The sequence below is a fragment of the Odontesthes bonariensis genome, chromosome 4 (genome assembly GCF_027942865.1).
Source record: "Odontesthes bonariensis isolate fOdoBon6 chromosome 4, fOdoBon6.hap1, whole genome shotgun sequence".
NCBI classification, from domain to species: Eukaryota; Metazoa; Chordata; class Actinopteri; order Atheriniformes; family Atherinopsidae; genus Odontesthes; species Odontesthes bonariensis.
The window spans coordinates 4,423,707-4,444,751 of record NC_134509.1 but is presented as its reverse complement, the minus strand read 5'-3'; the positions used below and the strand labels follow the sequence as shown (position 1 = coordinate 4,444,751).

The 21,045-nt window shown below is 38.7% G+C and overlaps 1 protein-coding gene across 4 annotated transcripts in view; it reads right to left on the bottom strand.

Moving 5' to 3' along the window:
- The window catches only part of myh10 (myosin, heavy chain 10, non-muscle), a 76,720-nt gene extending 62,191 nt beyond the window's left edge, over nucleotides 1–14,529 (bottom strand). For all 4 annotated transcript variants that reach the window (XM_075462560.1, XM_075462562.1, XM_075462561.1 and 1 more), the window contains exons 1-3: nucleotides 14,355–14,529; nucleotides 10,342–10,723; nucleotides 51–207 (exon numbers count right to left, since the gene is read on the bottom strand). In XM_075462560.1, the coding sequence (XP_075318675.1) occupies nucleotides 51–207; nucleotides 10,342–10,686 (502 nt within the window). In that variant the 5' untranslated portion in view covers nucleotides 10,687–10,723; nucleotides 14,355–14,529. The remainder of the gene's footprint in view (nucleotides 1–50; nucleotides 208–10,341; nucleotides 10,724–14,354) is intronic.
- Between the last annotated feature and the right edge of the window lie 6,516 nt (nucleotides 14,530–21,045).

Here is a 21,045-nt window from a genome sequence, read left to right as displayed (position 1 = left end):
GGATTGAGATAGAAGAGTCTATTATACACAACAGAGACACTCAGACTTACCTTGTAGCATGCATCTGTATGCAGACTCCGAGATGGCATATATATGAGGGGGCATTTCGTGCCTCTTCTTGCCCCTGTACATCTCAATGATATTCTCTGAGTAGATGGGCAGATTTTTGTAGGGATTAATGACCACACAGAAGAGACCAGAATATGTCTACAAAAGGAAAAGAAAACATTGTTGACAGTTGAGTAATAAGACAGCAGCCCCAGTGTTGCGTTCAATAATTTACAACGCTGCAATATTCATGTGCATCGATTATGCAGAGGATTAAATGGACAGTGGCAGAGCATTAAAGGACTCAGACTTTCGTGCAGGAACAACAGGAACTGAGACATTTAGAGGGTTTTTACTGGACACTAACAATGCTTTTTAGAGATTAAAAACAAATTGGACAGTTTTTATTACTTCACCTGTAGCCATCACTTAGAATAAACTCTTTCTTTCTGAACTACTTCAGTTTAAAATGAATCCGACTACTGACCAAAAACGGGGTTGGAGATTATTTCAAATTCTGATTCCAATTCTTCTCAGTGATTCCGACTCTTATCGATTCCCACTTTTGATCCAAAAATTTTAAATAAATGGAAGAGGTTTGATGTTTCTAAAACAAAATAATCTTTTATTAGAACATTCAAACTGAATAGTCTTAATAGGAAAACTTTCTACATAGAGAATTAGCTATATATGTTGATGCACCACCTGGGGGACTCGAGAACTTATTTAGCTCTCTTCCAGGACCTTTCTATGGGAGCACTCAGGAAGTGATGAGAAAAATTGAAACTCTTGTTTTGTTTGGGTAGTAGGTTTTTTCCTTTATTTGGATCTGAGCTTTGATTCCCAGCCTCAGTACTACTGAACATTAATCTCCATCAGCCTGAAGCGTGCTTTCAATTCATTACAAGGAAATATGTAAAAATCAACCAACACTAATCGGATCCCAATCTTAAAGCCAAAAAGGTTAATTTATAGATATATGGTTGCCTGGATTGGATAAACTGCACCATACACTGCTTGAAGGCCTGATTCTATCTTTAAAATCCAATTAAAGGAGAAGTTTGTTTTTTTAACCTGGACCTTATTTCTGGCATAAAATACGTTCATCTACTCTGCGTCCTTCGGATGATATTTAGATCACTCGAGATCCGCGTATATCCATATAACAGGAGAGAACAGGGCATTGACAATACAGCCTCTAAATAAGGCATTATCTGTCTTTATTTAGCCAATACTTTAATCTCTTCTCTCTCGGCTGCACATTAGAGGGCTGCTTTGGGGGTGGTTAACAATATGGTGGTTTAATATTGCTTCGTTTTGTGAACGTATCGACTTTCCTTTTTGACTACACTTAAATTCTGATTTTAATGAATCTTATTATGTTTTATATCACTTAATTTATGCATAATGCTAAAAACTAATTTAGTGAAATTATAGTTTCATATTCATATGTAAAGTGTAGACCCAGATTTGTTAATAAAGAAATCTAAATACCAGTAATGTGACGAATGCAATGTATTCTCTTAAATCACAATGAATCCGTTCCTATGAGCGTTTCCAGAAATATGTCTATTTCACTGGGAAGGTTATGAAGTTATGCATCACTTTTAAAACAGCTGTAGGTTGCTGGCAACAAAGCCAACTACAATATCCAAGTTCCTTACTCCACTCACTCGTCCTCTTCATATTTGGAAATCGTATTTTCTGCATCGGTATGAGAGCATTTTCACTCAGAAATCTTTTGACAATGAAAAGTAGATGCAGAAGGGGGCGATTTCAATACACAACAGTTTTCAGCTGTATAATACAGGCAGACAGGCCGGGACAGGGTTAATCCCCGACATAGCTGCTGTTGTTAAAACATTAAGTCAAGACAGCTCATGGGGTACACATTATACAGCGCAGACTGCCAGATTAATTTTGGTGGATAAATCACAACAGTCTATCCAGACTTTATCAGGATTCAAATTAAGACGAAAAGCGGCAACATATTTTTCTCCCCTTTTTCCTCTTCCTCTTTCTGCTGTCCTTTCCTGTCTCATAAAATTGCTGTTTTCTCTTCTCTCGTTCCTTTAATTATGGTGTGTGTGTGTGTGTGTGTCAGCCAGTGGGCTTGAGGGGGTGCAGGGTCCACTAACCCAGTTGTTAAACTGGAGCAATCTTGACACAGCCACATCATGTTATTGTGTATGCAAGTGCCCTGAGATAAAGACTTTCCAACCATTAAAAAACAAATCAGTCACCTGTTGTACATAAAAAAAAAAAAAAAAAAAAAAAAAAGATATATTTTGTTAATTTTCTCCAAACAAAGAAACATTCACTGAAATCAAGCTGCAGGTATGCTGCAGATAGGAGTATAACCGTATCACTGATGGTGGTCATGTCCTGCTGGAGCCCATATGTACTTTACGGAGGGTGGGGGTAATGTCACCAGATGGCCATTAACCCACACAACCCACTTCTTCTGTGTGCACAGACGATGTAGACTCAGCCTCCTACTGTAATCTGGCCGTACAGATATGTGTTGCTTTAGAACCTACATCAGTATCTGCCAACTGAAATTTAAATTCAGTTACTTTACTGACAATGACATTGCGAAGGCAAATGCTTTCAACTTGCCAAACAGCACTGACGGTAAACATCAACTCGGGTTTATAGGATGCGATCCTGGGCGATAGCAATAATACCTCAACCACAGACCCCCAACAGCGGGCACAGCACCAAGCAGACAGATCAGCGATCCTGACCCAGCGTGGACGATAAGCCGAGGGGAGGGGGATGACTCAGCTGGCTGCCTTTGACGTTGGACCTCAGGGGGGTTGAGTTAGCTCGTCTCTGAAAGTAAGCGGCTGACCAGCAGCCATAACAAGAAACCATAGACTTCTGTTTTTTTCCCCCCCTCGTTACGTTAGCTAGCGAGGCAGAAGCAGACGTCCAGAAAGGAATCAAGGGAGTAAAAAATAAAATAGCAAAAAAAATTAAATAATACAAATTCAGTTTTAGTAATCAACCGCTTATAGTGTTCAAATTGGCTCTGGACCAACGTGATCACTATAAGCGGTTTCCACTTTACTAGTGATACATTTAAAAATATCAGCAACAAATATCGCTGACTCGGTTCAAGTCCCTGGTAAATGTCTGAAGCAGAGCTTTGAAACAGGGCCTCTCTAGGTGGAAAAAAGTGTAAAATGTTTTTGGGTTCTCTGCGATCACGTCATTCAGTGGCTTCCATTCTGATTCAACTGGGCTAACCAGGCTTTATTGTTTGATTTTTACTCTCCCAGAAATGCTTAATCGCACCCAAAATAACATCAGTGACTTCAAAAGGAAATCACACACATTTTAATTATTTCCAAACTTAAGAATTACATGGTTGCTCTAAATCTCGAGGTGCTCTTAATCCCAACAGCACTTGATTAAAATGGTTAACCTGTCATGACTGCGGGCTTTTGACTGCTCAACAGCTTCTGAGAAGGAGCTACTGAAGCCCAAATTCAAACAACTTAGCTGAGATGAGTTGATGATGAAAAAAATACAAAAATTACTTGTAAAGCATGGATGCAAGTCATTTGTACAGAATTTCTGCAGAGGACATCTTGTGGAAGGACCAAACATGGTTTTTACAAGTGCGTAGACAGTCAAGTATGACGGTGGACAGAAACTGGGGTAAGATGGGGATTTCCTAAAAAAAATATTTGGGACAACTGGCTGAAAAGTCCCAGCAAGTCAAGACCGGATGAAGAAAGAAAGTGAGCTGTAATTATGATTACATAATTATTTCCACTTCTTTTGCTGTACAATAGTCTAGAGTTAAAAGAAACTAGGTGAAGGTTACCCCATTACTGTTCAGTAAAATCTTTCTAAAAAGATGCTCATGCGCGACACGTCCAGGGGAAATGTTAAAGGACAATTTGGAATAAATGCTCGATTTTGGTCTCTTTTGAAAGCTACGACTGAAAACTTTTTCCTAAGCAGTCAGAATCGATATAAAAGCTACTTGGACTGAGTAAAACATGTTTAAAAATGAGGTCAGTTTGAAATTTCTTTGTTAAAAAGGTGCCTGTAAATAACATTTGTGAGCTATTGGCTGGAAAACACAATCAGACCACTTTATGATGACTTACAGAGTCCAAGTCCAAATTTGAGATCAATAGAATAAAAAAAAAAATAAAAAAAAAAATATATATATATATATATATATATATATATATATATATATATATATATATATATTTAAAAAGTTTTTTTTTTTTTTTTTTTTTTTTAAAGGCACGTTCTAAAATGACTCCACAGTCCAAGGAAATGGTTCTTAAGCTCTGGTTTTCAAGCTCAGTGTATACTAGAAATGGGGGAATTTAGAATTTTCAAAAAGTCATTCAATTATAAGAAATCAAATAGTTAATGCCACTATTTAACTGGCACCTGATAATAATGCTTTAATACCACAAGGTGGTAGCCTAATATCTGAAAACTGGTCAAATATTCCCAAAATTTCCCAAATTCCAGTGATTTTGAACAGTATTTTCACTTGAAAAGCCCATCCTTAGAGTATACATGGCAGAAGGGGGCTATGCACCGTCTTGCAACATAGACACTCGTTGGTTATTCCAGTCTGTGGCCATGACATGGAAGCTACTTTCTAAAGTAATGTGTCAATCAAAAGCTAAGGCAGCTGGCCATATTTTTAAAAAAAAACTGTTGGAACAAGAATGTCTACATGCCAACTTACTAGAGAGAACACTTGTAAGATTAGGATGCCTCAACAGAAAGGCAAAGAGAATATGTGGGATTGTACACACTGTTTTTGTCAAGAAAATAGCAATCATTGCATTACAAAGAGGCTTTAGAAGTGAGTTGCCTCAATGTTGTTGCCATTTTTGTTTTGACTGTTGTTGGCACCGATTGTGGCCGCTGTGGTCACAATATCATCAAGAATCTTAGCTTTGTCGCATGTGCAGTGATCAAAACGCAGAACTTGTGTACACCCCAAAGCTGAGTAGAAAAGAGCTGACGGTCCACTAAATCTTTGGAGGATTTAAGGACAACTGCTGAGCTGAATTTTCAGTGCCTGCGAATAAGTGGACGAACCAATTGTTTGGGGTAAAAAAGGAGTGATGAGAAAAGAAAAAAAAAAAGGTTTCCAGGTTTAATTTAGAGACAGCCTTAAAGAAGCATTCTGACCGCATTAATATAACAGCATCAATACAGAGCCTGTAGCTGCAATCCATCTGCTTGGGAGGGGCTATAACCATGGCATAGCCATCAAATGTTGGGAACTTTTTGAAAACAAAGTTTCCAATTCATTTAGTCTATTAACCTGTTATTCCTTCCCTCACTTGCATTCCGATGGCAACATACTGGATTTGAAACATCCTAATTTCCACATATCCAGTGCAATGTTCCCTCTAATTTTTCATGTGTCTGGGCTCCCTGAGCACACTGAGGACCACTGTGAGCATCAGATGTGCACACTGTGGCCACACCCCACTATCACACCTGTTCAAAACCTCAGATCACAGCAAGTTACACGGCTTATTAAAAGAATCAAATCAGAGCCGGAATTTTCATTAGTTTACTTATATAAGCGATTCGGCCCACTTAAAATGAAAAAGACCCAAATCTTGTTGTACATGAGATGTGTAGTATGTTATAGGTTATATGTGAGAGTCATGCTTGCAGCCTGCATGTTTTGCAGAGTAGACCTTTCTCACTCGAAAAAGAAGAAATCTCACCCCGTTTCACTGCTTTTTCTTCTATTTGCACTCAGACAGCCATTCCATCCTAAAAGAACCGCATTTCTTTTTTACTTTGGCTTGGTGAGTGGATGTGTCGCTGGCGCTGCCTGTTCGTTTCGCCCTGATAAGGTGCGTCTTTTAGCTCCGCCGCACTGTTAGCTAGCTAACCTGCACGGCGTGTATGGGCAGGGCACATATGCAAGCACCATCAATGCTCTGATTGGCTGCATAGCGTAAGTAAACCGTATCGTATCATTGGCTGAACACCTGTCACTCACTGCGTTACATTGAAAAATGGTACAGAAAAACACATTATTGGTCTAATTAATTAGATTAGTTCTAGTATTAGATATTAATTAATACGTTTATGGTAGGGATGTCGAAATTTAAAAAAAGTCTTGACCGACCACTGAGCCTCATTAGTCGATTAAAGTCGGTCACCGCAAATTCTATAAGTGCCATTTATGATATCTGTGTCCTGTCGCGCGTCTTTCTCTGCCTCGTGGAACAAGTTATGCCCCCATTTTAGAATGGTTAGGCTCCCATCACACAATCAATGTTAGTTCGTGCCCTTGGTATTATACATTTTCCCCAATCATTGACCACTAGTTCTAGGCTTGTGGAGGAATAAGGGTTTTGGGTAGAAAAATAATTGCTGTGCCTGCGCAGACACGCACAGCCAGACATTACGCGCAGCGGCGCCCTTCCAGTCACGGTACTTTTTAAACACGAATCAAACGCGCCACCGAACTCGGGCTGTTAAAAGCCCCCGTTACAAAGTCACAAACAGAGAACGTGCATTTGGTGGTGTTACAGGAAAGTAGGTTAACCAATGACTTTGTTAAAAAAAAAAAAACTTACCGAATGCCAACAGCCTCTGTGGCGTAGCCTATGCTGCACAAAATCCTTTGCAATAAGTTCCTGTCGTCATGCCATTTAAGTACAGATGAATATATCACAACAAGTAGGCTAAGTTAGTCTTGTGTCTTTTGTCATTACAGTGTTACAATTATCATTATGTCATAGTCCACACGCAGCCACTAACAAGCTGGCAGTGAAGGTTGTCACAATACTGCCGTCAGGATACATTTGCATTAGCCTACACGCAACACTTAACTTCTCACGTCAAAACGACTGTGAGAATGGTGCAGTAACGATGATAACAATTTCTACATTTGTGGGGTTTTTTTTGTTTTTTAACCGACGGCAGAAAAATTCTAACCGGACGACATTGATTCGGTCAACCATCGGTCATACGGTCATCGGTTAACATCCCTAGTTTATGGTGAATTTTATTTTATGCGCTGCATAGATTTTCTTGTGCGCTGAGAATGTGCGAGCAGTGCACGATTGCGCAGGGAACATTGATCCAGTGGTAAATACATCCTGCGGTACAATCTTGTGTGCCACAAACTCAACAGAAAAGTTGTGTCAGCACTACACCATGCTGGTCCAATTCATGGGAGTCACACGATACGTGGGGTAGGGGATCTTTTTCTGGAACATTTTTTTTCATATTGCTTGAAATACTCTTCACACCCCCATTGCAACCAATTAATTAAAAGTTTTGACACAAATATCAAAAGTTTTAGTGGACTCTAGAACGTACAATCTAGGAAAAACACTATCCAATCATACTGAACGGACCGTTAACGATGATTGGATTCTGATGCGTCTATCAAACTGCAATCTGCTCCTCCCTCCCCCTCCTTCCCCCTGTGCACGTACCCTGCTCCATGAACGAATTACTTGTGTCCAGAAGCTTTGCAGGAAGCTAAACTAGAGCCAGCTTGGCTAGCACCTAGCATTATTAAACGTATAGTTATCATATACTAAATACTAAATACGGCAACGATCGATGCTTGCTGTCAGAACAGCGCTCGTGCACCTTCGTGCTCGTGCATGTACTCTAGAGGCGTGGCTTCGGGGGGAAAGTGAAGAAAAGGGTTGGGACTTTTTACCGGTGTATTTTCAAAATGCAGCTTCGCTGGACTCAAAATCCAGGATCTCCTACCCTACCTTTAAAAGCAGGACAGGAAAATACGCATAGTCAGAAATGCTCAAGCAGCCGACCCGCACAGATATGCATGCGTCGAAGTAAATTCTCTTTAAACTCCATGTTCTTTCCTTTCCCACTTGGTGACTTTAAAAAGAAAATGATATGACTCTAATATCGCGGCACAAGAAAATACCTCAATCTGAACAAAAGGCTCTTCTGTGATCTTGCAGCACAGCAATGATCATGCAGAAGCTGACATGAATTAGTTGTTAGTTAGCCATCAGTTTTCTCACAGTAAAACTGAAAAAAAAAAAAAGAATTCAGTTGCTTGAGCAGACAGATGCTGCTTATCAGTGAACACAAAGAGCTCTGTTATGGCGGTTCGGTTACCGTGTGACTCAGCACTGGCCTCCCTGTGCTAAGACATGTGGCTGGGGTCTTACTTTATTACAAGCCCTCTGAAAATACCAACATCCTCTTCACTTGGCCTTCTTTAAGCTGAACAAAAAATAAATAACAAAGACGACCCTGATGACAATACTGATGTAACTCATATGACAAATAAGGGTTGAGATAACAGACAACAAAAAGATTACCTATGCATTCTGTGACAAACTTTAGTTTGAAAGAAACAACAAACTCATTGCTCTTTTTGAGGCTTAATACTAAAGAGTTTCTTCAGCTGTGGCCAGAACAGTTCCTCAAAAGTATGAAAAATAATTTTTTTTAAGTACAACATCAACCACATCGAGTAGATGTGCAGAAAGTTGCCCCCTTTGTCACTGAGCTCCAGGTCAAATGGAGTTTGTCATTTTTGTCTTTGCAACAATGCACGTAAGTGTGAAGCCCACAGCACGCGCTTCCTCGCTAGGTCTCAAGTGTCGCTCAAGCTCCATGTCTGGGCTATTCCAGGAATGCATTTAGTGGGTCATAATCACAGGGGAAAATCAGCAGATTATATGGAACACTATGGCTTTTCCATTTAAGGAAACCTGTTTCTCAGACTCTTACATTTATAGAATCTAATATGAAATGCCAAGCACATACAGAGAGAAACCTTTAATAATCACACCAGATATATTGTATAATGGATTGAGTAATCTTAAAAACACATGGTTACATTCACCATACAAAAATACATTTTAGACACTGTATGCACTACATGACATTACATTATCTAGTTACAGGCTTCCCCTTAGGTGTAGCAAATACTAAATATGGCCCTTCCTCTCCTTTGCTACAGAGCTCTGCTGCATCATGTAAATGGGGAATCATCACTCGAAATCATACCATTTTCAACCTTGAGATTGTGAAAAACAAGAAAATCACATGCGTCTTACTTTATAAGCTGCCGAATAAAGTAGGCTACGCATTCAAAACATGACTCTTTTTTTGTTTGTTTTAAAAAAAAATAAAATAAAAATCACAATATGATTTAGATTAACTCGATGTTTTATACTAAAATAGATAAATGCAATAAAATAGATAAATGCATGCGTGTTTGTGCTGGCCAGCTGCTGAAGCTCTTCTGACTGCGTATCATCCTGTCCTACTTTTAAGGACTGCGTTTCAAATATGTTGGCATTAGAATGCAAATGAGAGAAGGGTTAACTGGCAAATGGAGTAAAATCAAATCAAGCAGATTTGATTTTGAGTAACTTGATAGTTTGTAATAAAACAGATAAATGCAGAGATGTGGATGCAGCTGCTCGAAGTACAGGGCCATGTGTATCATAGGGATTAAAAAAACAAACCAAAAAAAAAAAAAGAGAGAGAGAGAAACTAGCTCACTTTGGGACTGTGTACTTGGTTTAGAATTTCAAATGGCTAATTATCAACATGGACCAGCATCTTGCATGTGAACTTGCACAACAGCAGTTCTACTGGGACATGACTGAAAGAAATAACTTTGGCATGAGTTTTATTGTTTTGTTTTTTTAAAAGGGAATATTTTGCTTCTTTTCATCTTTTATAATTAGTTAATGCGTATCTAATTAAAGTAATCTCAAATGTGGTGCTTTTGTAAGGCCAATGTATTCCAGTAAACAGCAGAGACACCAACCACACCTGTGTCAACAGTGCATCCAGCCAATCTCTAAATCACTTTGTGTATTTCAGGGTCAGAGTAGCAAAGTAAGGCCTCCGTCTTCTCTGCAACTTCCACAAGTTCCAACTTCTGGGTTAGTTCCAGGACCTCTGTCCACCTAGCTTTGCCCAGTCCACCTCTAAAGGGTGGCTCCTAGAAAGCATCCTCGTCTCAGGTGACTGATGGTATGTTTGGTGCACCTTTAAAATAACAATGTAATCCATCCATCTATTTATTATTTATGTCTGCTCTTTCCTGTAGAGGGTGAAGGGAGGTTGAAACCTATCCCAGCTGAGATTTAATGCAACTAAAAAACATTTCCTCTGTGTTGCTTGGATATGGCACCGTTACTGATTACATAAATTCCTACGCTGTTACAGTGGTAAATCACAACAATGATTTAAAAATAAGTATTCATCAGATGTTTAGATGTGTTTTTGACTGATTAGAATGGGTTTCCTCCGCATACTTACATAGATGAGGCCAGAATAGTATCGGTCTTTGAGGTTATGAAGCACAGACGCCTCGTTCAAGCAGGTGAGTTCAGCCATGTCTTCCACTTTGGTGAACTTGGGGGGATTCATCTTCTGGATGTCATCCTTGTTGACCACCGCTTTCTTCCCATTCTCTGCTAGCTCCACCACCACTTCATCCCCACGATCCTCACGAATACTCGCAGCCTCAAAGCCATGACGCTCCGATGGGATCCATATGAGCCTCTTGGCAGTCCAGTCCGCCTGTGCCGCCGGGTTGTAAACCACAGCGCGGTCCACAAAGAGGTACCGCTCTGGGTCCTCCTGCCCACTCCTTTGTGACATTGCTGTTGGAGACCAGAAGCAAATCACTCCAGGCTACCTGCGGCAAGGAGAGAAAACAGAATTTTCACTTTTCACAAAAGAAAACAAGCAAGATTGCCACTGTGAATCAAGCTGAGATGTGTAAAAGATCCTCTTAAAAGCCAGAATTCACGGCAGATACTTAACTGGTCTTAGCAGGTTAAAGATGTGCGTTATCTACAAGTGCCATAACAAATGACAGTGTGACAGAATGTCAGCGTGCACAACACACCAACAGTTAATAAAAAAAAAAAACTAGTAATGCTGCTTTACATTTTCAATAACCTTCTTTATTTCCATTAAAGTTTGTTTTGTAATTTTCAATTCAATTCTCAAGGCACCTAAATAATAGTCCAATTCAAGTCAACTGGAGTTAAATTCATTGTAATCATAATTAATTTCAAAATAATCCAATTCATTCATAGAGCCCATTCAAAAATAATTTCCTAGCTAAGGAAACCAACATATTGCACCAAAACTGATTAGATGTGAGTTTGAATGCAAATGCTTGACAACATAACAATCCTCTACCACAGCACATGAAGCTTCATATCAACATGTCAGTCTTTATCACGTCATTAAGAAGCCTTGCTTATTGATTTGTAACTTGGACCACAATGGCCAAATATGTCCACAGTTGTTTAGGCGAAAGCTAGTTATAAACAGTGTTGAAAATATATATATATCTCATCTATATATACGTCATGTAACAGTTTAGATTAGATCAGTTTGAAGGCTGACAGCTATATCAGTACTACAGGATACTGTCTTAACTGGTCCAACCAAGCTGCAACCTACACAGAAGGAAGCTGTTGGTGAATGACAGCGTAGGTGCTCTGGGTACGTTGGCTCTTAAAAAGCCCACATTTTAATCACTTTACACCAATCACATCTAAATTTTCAAAAATGGAGATCTTTATAGCTAACGGCATTTAACATCTATTGCATATTTATGTTACTGTTTCAATGAGCCTATATTAAGGCTAAATATACATATGCTAATATAAGGGCACTCAGAAAGGCCAGCCACTCAAAGACCAATGCTTTCACTTGAGGTTTAAAAAAGGGATCTGGATTTGACCAGGTCCATGCTCCACCTCTCATTACATCTACTGAAATGTGCCCAGTCATTTTATACAAACCAACAGACAAACAAAAGCACTGAAAAAATGTAGCAAATGTGTGTAAACTTATATGTTCAATTGTCAGTGTTTATCATAGTCATCAATGGTGGCTGCTGCTCACCTGCCGTAATACTGCAGGGCTTGTGGTGGTCGCCCTCATAATAATGAAAAATACAGTTTGTACAGTGTAAATCGATGTCAGATAGAGATAAATGTGAATATTAATGAAGCACAACTAGTCTTTTAAACTAAGGGTCCTTCTTCGAATCCCATGTCATCAATTCTTTCAAAAAGTTAGAAAATTAATATGAAGTGAGCCCCCGTTAAAAGCAACTGTTCTAATCAAGTGAGAGATTTAAATAAAGTAAAAATGGGATGCATGCATTTTGAATTCTTTTTCCAGATTGGTTCATCTACATTTCCTTTCATTTATTACACCGACCCATGTGTGCAGCTACCACCTCCATTTTATTGATCTATTTTATAATCAGGATAATCAAAGTGGTCTGCTAATAACTTCATTTGCTTTTTTTTGTCGTTTGTCTAAACAAATAGTATTTTTAATATAATTGCTAATTAATTGCTGAATGGTTGACTTGAGATACAGGTAATAATAATGGGCATATCCTTATGTGTAAAAAAAAAAAAGGTCAGGTCAGATGATCAAAAATGTACAATAATTTTCTTTTTATTTAATTTGAGTACTCAACATGTGCATGGAAAAGCAAAGGCTCTTCTTTAGCCGCTGCAGCTCCTCTTACTATAAATTACTGTTAGTGACTGTGTGCTTCCCATATTAATCAACTGAGAATAAAATTTAAAAAAATAAAAATAAAAAAAAATCAGATTACAGATAACAGAATTAATTTCCCCAAAGTTTGCCGAAACCATCCAGAGCAGATTAGCTGCTGTAAAACTTGGCACTGGGTTTACCCAACAGCTGATAAAGAAATAGTCTGATTGCCAGCCACAACAACCTCAGCTGAAGATATTCAACCAGCAATATAGCCCCATTCTATGGAAGTTTTTCTGTGCCATCAAGAGTTTGAATAAGAATTTCTAATATTGAATTTTTACAGCATCAAAATCAGACTTTGAATTTGAAAAACCAACAATGTAAAAAAAAAAAAAAAAAAAAATCTCTAAAAACAAAAATCAGTGTAAAAAAAAATTCAACATCTAAAAAAAATTCAGTGGCAAAAAATTCACAGATCAGCCACGTCCACCAACGCAGGTGATGGTGCTTCGGTGAGTGAGTTTACTTTATTTGCCATTTGTGTTAGTAAAATTGAGTAATAGATATTACTAATATCTATGGAGCTGATCTGTCCAATGGAGCGTAACTTGATTGGCTGCCGTTGGATGAATTGAGACAGGGATCGATTGCTTCACCCTGTTTACCCGGATGTTGACTGAATTTTTTGAAGTTGAATTTTTTTCCACTGACTTTTTTGAAGTTGATTTTTTTTCCACTGAATTTTTAGATGTTGATTTTTTTTACACTGATTTTTGTTTTAAGAAATTTTTAGATGTTGAATTTTTTTCCACTGAATTTTTTTTTAGATGTTGAATTTTTTTTACACTGATTTTTGTTTTAAGAAAAATTTAGATGTTGAATTTTTTTCCACTGAATTTTTTTTTAGATGTTGAATTTTTTTTACACTGATTTTTGTTTTTAGAAATTGATTTTTTTTTACACTGTTGGTTTTTCAAATTCCAACTCTTGATGGCACAGAAAAACTTCCATACCATGCTTTTAAACCAGGCGCTGGTGGTCAGATACGAATCTGGGTCAGGTCGCGGGATGAGGGATCAAGTTTGGCTGCCGGCTGTGGTATATCGCTGCATCTCTCCAGTCACTTCCATCCATTATTCAGCTCAAGTCCACAGGGATATAACTGTGTTTATCACACAACAAGTCCGGGAAGATGTCTCGGCAGTGAGGAGTTGGAGGAGACTGACTTGCACTCTGTGCAGGCCAAACAGCTGCATTGGCTAGTTTAGCCGGCTAACGTTAGCTCAAAGTTGGCGTGCTGTGTCTCAGCTTTACACCCGCTCCTACTGATGAATGCGAGGACGCAACCGTGGGCTCCTAATAGTGCTTTTTTTTAACATTAAGAGACCATATACGACCCGCGAAGATTCCAAAGCGGTATATTTTGTATTTTCAACGAACATTTGGGCATTTTAGAGATGAACTGTGCAGCCTCATCCGACAAAATCCCATCATGGGGTGTGGAAGGCTCAAAGACGTCTGGCTGAGGATAAAGGCAGGGAGACAGTGACCACGCCGTCTCCTTACTGGCTCGTAAATAATAAACTTCTACCAAGCAACTCATAATATTTGAAGACTGCATGAAACGGGTGGAAATAAGACGGCTAACAGTAGCAGACCTGAAGGTCCTCCATCATTAAAAAAGTCATGGCACAATAATCCGCTAGCTAACATTAACGGTGACTGTTGCTAATGGCTACATCCCGGCATAAAAAAGAAATCTCTACCCAGGCTTCTTCTCCTGAACTTACCACAAGCAGTAAATGAATAAAACCTGGTCCTGGTGTTTTTCAGTTCCCAGCAGATAGACGTAATTAGTCCTTCAACGTGTACTAAAACGGTCCCTTCTTCTTTCGCCCGCTCTCTCATCAGTGGTACTCCCCCACCATCCAGCACCCTCTCAACCGAACTCCTCCCGGCCCGGGAGGATGAGGCACAGCTACCGCCGCACTCCTTTTTGGGCAACGCCCACAACACAAAGCTGGATTGTGATTGGCCCATAAAGTCTGATGCCTTGTCGCTATTGGCCCAACAGTGAATTCCATCCCAAACTTTGATAGTTGACGACTGCTGCGGAAGATAACAGCACCTGCACCCTGTTGGATGGTGCTGCGGTTTGTGGTGGTTGTACAGGGCGTAGGGGGTTTCAGTTTGTCACTGAAAATATAGGTTATTGTGAGAATGCTTTAAGGCATTCTTACTATTAAGTTCCTGTTTCTCTTTATTATTATTATTCCGCCAGTTTTAGGCACCCAGCTACTCCTGCATACTTTCAGCTATTTCTACCATTTTGGTATCAAAACGTTCAGCTCTGTCAGCAGATTCCTGCTATCATTTTTGGTGTTTTTAACTTTTACACTTTTTAATATATTCAACTTTTATTAAAATTTTCCCATCATTCAAATTAATGGAAACTGCTTTCAGCTCTTCCAAATCATCCCCCTCTTTCCAACTATTTCTGCATGCTTTCAGCTAGAGACACCATTCAAGCTTTAAATGGGTCACAAGACATTCAGCTATTATCCAATTATTTCAGCTTTTTCAAATCTTCAGCCAATTTTGAAATATGACAGTTTCAAAAACAGTTTCTTGATTTTTATGAATGAGCACACAGTTGAGTGCGTGCTTATAAGTTTAAAATTTTTCAGTTTTTTCAAACAAATTCCTCTAACTTTCATACAGTTTATCTTAGAGAAATAAATTATACCTTAAAATGTAGGAAAATGTGTCCTCTTTCAGCCAATGTAACTACTAAAGAGCTCACATTTACAGAATTTCAGCTATGAGCCTTGAACCGAGATAAACCTCTCAAATTCTCTGACTAACTCCAATGTTAAGTTTGGTAGTACACAAAAATCCTTCAACCAATACCTTAGCAACCGTTTTACTGCTAAAATTGAACTATTTTCAGCTTTTTTAGCATGGTCAGCCATCCCCATTCAGCTCATAAGCATTCTCACTGCTGTTTCACAGGAAGAGCTCTTTCTAGTTCTCCTTTTTTTTCTTATTGATCACATGTTTATGTCTCACGGTATTTTATCCAATCAATTATTTAGCATACTTTGCATTACTGATCAACGGCAACAAAAGTTAGACTAGATCTGCGTCCTTTTTCAGATATGAACCACTTGAACTACTTTAGAATGTTTTACGTTTGCAAATCTTTTCTTTACCACGTAAGTAGGAAATGAGGACACTACATCGTCCATTTCTATTTTGTTTTGTCTCTTTTTCTTAATCATTATTGTTTTTTTGTGTTTGTCTGTGCATGATTGTTTCTGTGACTATTTTTAGTTGGTTTCCTACCAAGGTACATCTCGTTAAGTATTGTACTTGCTTCTTTTTCTGGTCTGCTTCTGTTGTTGATTTGTTTTTACTCTGATAGAAATGTACAATTTCAGGTAAAATCCCACCTTGATGATCACAAATCAAACATAGACATAAAGTTAGGATACAGTTGGGATAGGCACCAGCCCAACCGCGACCCTAAATTGGATTAAGTGGGTATAGAAAATGGATGTTACTGCTAATTGGAGTGTGCTTTTTCATAGAATCAAAACAAAGCTTGTTCAAACAGTGCCCCCTGTTGCATAAAGATAGAATTGCTTCAGCCCATCACCTAAAGTCATAAGTCTTTAATGAAGACTGTTGTTAAATAGGCCTGCAATCATTTACCTAGACAGTAAATTTACAAGAAAGTACAAAGGATCTAAAGATAACCTAGATATGGGTCATGTGATAAAGCTTTGTTGGCTCAGCCTTTAGGTCATTTTCTATCTAGACAGAGGGGTGCTCAACAGTTAGTGGGGGGCTTTTTCGAGGAATAAAGATTTTTCTTACCAAATTTGAAGCAATTTCCCGCTTGCAGCCACAAAAGAGCTGTTTGCAGAGTTTGAGTGTTTCATACTGACAGCAGGAGGCCGCTGCTCAGAGCCCATAAAAGCTGCAGGTCATCTGCTGCGTTTGTAAAGTTCCACTTGGTGGCGTCACCACCAGAAAAGCCTCCATCAGAACTTTGTCTGAGATCCTCTTGGGCATACAGCCATCCAATCAAACACGATTACACCAAAAAGCACACACACAAACGCACACTGCAAGGCCTTTATTTCCTCCGGAAACTGCTTTTCATTTGTTCTGAGCCCTGCAGTTTCTTCTGGCAGAACCATGGTCTCCTCTAGCACCCCTCTAAATCACACATATCGACGGGTCCATCTTGGGCAACGTGGGATTTAGTGTCTTGCCCAAGCACAAGCTCGGAGTTGAACATTTGATTGCTCCTTTTTCTGCGCTACACCCACCCTGTCATGAAATCCCCTGCTTTTTCTACTGTACCTACAAAGATAAACACCTGCTAAAAATATATATATATATATCTATTGTTTATGTAAGCAAATAGCACTTCAAAACGTAAATTTCCACTAATAAAATGTATAACATAGAAACATTGACCGTCAACCACTACTTTGGCAATTTCTGGGGGACAAAAACAAATTCATTTTTTTGACTGTGCTTACTATCCTTACCAAAAATGATTTAATATTCATTTGTCCTCCAAATCAGAAATCTTTGCACAAGTCTTGAATTTTCTTCACAAGCTCCTTCTTGAATCACAGATGTCTGATGATGTGAATCTTTATTAAAGTGAAATCTTACAAATGGAGCACCTCTGTTTTTTCTCCGCAGTTTCCTATTGTTAAATGAGGCATTGAATCCCAAATAATCATGTTTTCTCAAGGTCTTATTTCCGTTTATCTATTTTGAAGAGGGGTTGTGTTTAGTACTTCTGTGTAAGAAGCAGCAGCACTCGGCTCACACTCGGACCAGCGGAGAGAATGTATTACATAGTAGACCAGAGTGGTACCACGTATAGATAATCTATCTATCTATCTATCTATCTATCTATCTATCAGCGAGCAGAAGACTTGAGCTTAAGAACTCAGTGTGCTGCCACAGGTGAGTTGAATGATCACTCAGCCAGCAGTCCCAGCACCCTCCAGGAAGTCCATGACACATCATTGGGAAAACAGGAAACACTCAAAAACTAAAAGCATAGCAAAAAACACAAACTCACAATAAAAATACAGGTAAAGCATAAATCCATACTATGTATTTACATTTTTGTAAAAATAATGCCCAGCCGTCAGCTATCTGACAAGTCTGGCTCAACTCCTGAGAACTCAGATGATCAATGACAGAATACACTGGACACCAGACAGCTATATCCAATAAATATATATATATTATAGTTTGTGAGTTGGTTGTCAAATTCATGCACCCATATGCTCTGAAGGGTATTTATTTCCATTTTATGTCCACTTTAAATTCTGCTGCGAATTAAGACAAACCACATCAACCACTGAAGAGCCATACAATATTTTGTATCAGTGTGATTGTGATGGCGAGCCACAGCCTACCACAATTTGGTTTCTTTAATTTACTTTGTAATTATTACTTTGAATATTCTTTAATTATATAATGTGTTGTAGTTTGTTACTCTATTGCCTTGCAGGGTTTGTATGGAGTGCACACATATTGACACTGCAAGGTGAATTCAGTTTTATGTTGTATTAATACTTATTTCTTTCTTTGTTGGAGTTACCTGGGTTTGGTGTTTGGGTTCCCCTTCCTGATGGGCAAAAGATGTGGCTACAGGCTGAGATGCATGAAGTACTGCTGATGGCCTGATTGGACTGAACCAATGCTTCATGTCAAGTGGGGGGAACTGAAGGGGGTGTTTAGATGTTTCTCAGTGGGGTTGTGCTGGTAGTTATGTGGCAGCCTTTTTGTTTTCCCCTATTGTGTGTGAATGTTTTAGCTAAACAATATTTAAGGGCCCTTATGTGTCATTTCATTAGGTCAGTTTTTTGGTTTTTTTTTTTTGGTTTTTTTTTGTCTGTCTGTCTGTCTGAGTCATGTTAGTGATGTTTTTTGACTTAGTATCTTGATTTGACCTCTTTTATTGGCATGCCGGTTCAGTTGTTGATTTTGTTCATTGTTTTTCATGTTTGGGTAAATAAAAAAAACACTTTTGAACTCAACACCTGTGTCTTCCCCTCTGTACTGCTTGGTATCCTGCACAGTGATCATACATGATCCATATTTGTCTCGTAGAGACTGCAGCTCACTGATTGGTATGCTGAGTTAGATTTATCTCTGAATTGAGCTTCCTGTGACTGGCCACAAGATGAAGGCAGAGAGTCGTTTTTCAAACATTTCCAGGCCAACTGTTGCCATGGTTATAGTCACTCTATAGGCAAAATGAACTGATCAAATTTTTCTTGTTTAGCCCATTTGGCATTCGGTGTTGGCCATGATTTAATTAAAAGTCATTACTGTTGATGGGAAAGTAAGAGAGTGAAACATGATGCCAACATGCGTCACTGTGAAGATTCTCCGTCACAAACAGAAAGGATAGAAACTAAGACGAAGCCATTTTTGTAGCCTGATTTCACAAGCACACCCCAGTGATTGGTTTGTCTACTCTAGTCTCTTTTTTTATATAGCACATTTAAAAACCACGTCACGATTAATCTTAATCTCTCTCTTAATCTTAATGTCTACTATTCATCTTGAACTAATTTTGATTAATTTAAAATTTGTTAATACAGTCCTTTAGGCATCAATAGAATTGCTTTTTTCTTCTTCCTTTTTATGTAACTAATCTAATCTTACAATACACCTAAGCATGTATGTTTATGAGTTAGATATGCATGAGTTGTTTACATCATAGTGGTTTCTGCAAGAAAAGTCTACAAATCTTTTATTAGTTACCACAGCCACAAACTTAGACATATTCCATGAAATTATATGCCGATTATTTGCTAAAGTTGCCTCGTGTTACTTGGAGTATAGCAGACAGTAGATGGCAGCAGCAGTAAAGGTTAAACTTTGTTATCTTACAGCTAGAGATAGATCTAGTTTGAATAAATTAACTACTAAATGTATTTGCTGTAAGACACACTGTTATGTACTTTTTGAACATTAATATTACACTTAATGCTGTTGTTTTTGTTATTCAGAACTGGACAGAAGTCTGTCAAAAGTTTGCCGTTTCATCCTCTTCTTTCATGTTTTCCCTTCCATCACTCAGTGTTTCAAACAGTATAAGATTATTTTTTCTCAATCTAATGTTACATACAGAGCAATGGCATACCTTTGTGACAGATGCAAAATGCCTGAGTTACGTATTTCCTCCCACCTTGAGAAGTGACAAAGTGACACCCTTTGGTCTTGTGCAGAAATCTATCATTTTGCAAAATGCTGTGACAGCTCCATCTTTCAGTTGTTGGCTTCTCCAGTTGCCTTTGGGGGATACTAGACCTGTCATCAGCATTGTCCTCCACCCCTCTCCACACTGGTGCTTTTGTTTTGACAGGAGTTTCTCTTTCTCTTTTTTTCTTCTTTCGCAAGCGTAGATTAGGAATGTTAAATATGTCATTTTCAATACCACAGTGCCAGACTGGATTGATATAAATGTTTGACCTCTTTGGGGACTGTCTGCTTTTCTGCAAAAGTAAAGATTGATTGCTCTCTTGGCACCTCACTGCGAAAATCTCCATCTTAATAAGAAATTTTCTCTTTTATTGAGCTCCTCACAGGGCAGAAATAGCTTTTTTAGACACTTGCCATTGTTTTGTGTGTGTGTGAGTGAGTATGTATTTTCTTTTATCTTTCTATAGTCAAGTTTAATCTTAGATAAATTTACTTTATGTTATGTTCCCACCTTGCCGTTACTCATAAAACAACAAAGTTTGTGTTAAAACCAAAGTGAGATCATTAATACAGCATTCTTACAGGTTCTCTATGAAATCATGTGAAATTTAATGGAAATTTGAATTAAAGTTGAATAAAATGAAAATAAGAAACTCAGTTAAATGAAAAATATTAATCCCAAAGGGAAATCATAATGGAGTATGTAATTTTCTTTTATTTACTTAGTAATTAAGTCAACTAATTATTGGTCATAAGCGCTCATCACAAATGGCTATTGCTATTCGAACAGGAATGACGTTCCTGTCACGCCTCTGCTAGGAACCCAAATGTGACACCAACTGACAAAGAACAAGTTCATTTATAAAGGAAGGTGTGGGAAGGTGGGGCTCTGGTCCAAGGGGGTATGAGCTGGAGAGGGGGTCCAGGGGGAAACAGCTGCAGGTTAGTTAGAGGGAACGGTCGGGCTGGCAGGCGAGCTGGCAGGCTGGATGGCAGATCCGGAAACTGAACAAAACAGATTTTTATTAGCAACAGATAGAGTACTAGACTGTGCTTGGCTAGAAGTTACTTCCGATAAACCGTGAGACAAAATGACGATCCGGCAGAGACTGAAGGTTGGACGGGAACTAAATACAGACTGGGTGATGAGCTGATGGGAACCAGGTGGCTTGATTGAAGCAGCAGGGCAGGTGTGGAGTGGCAGGTAGGCAGATCCAGAGGTGAGAGAGT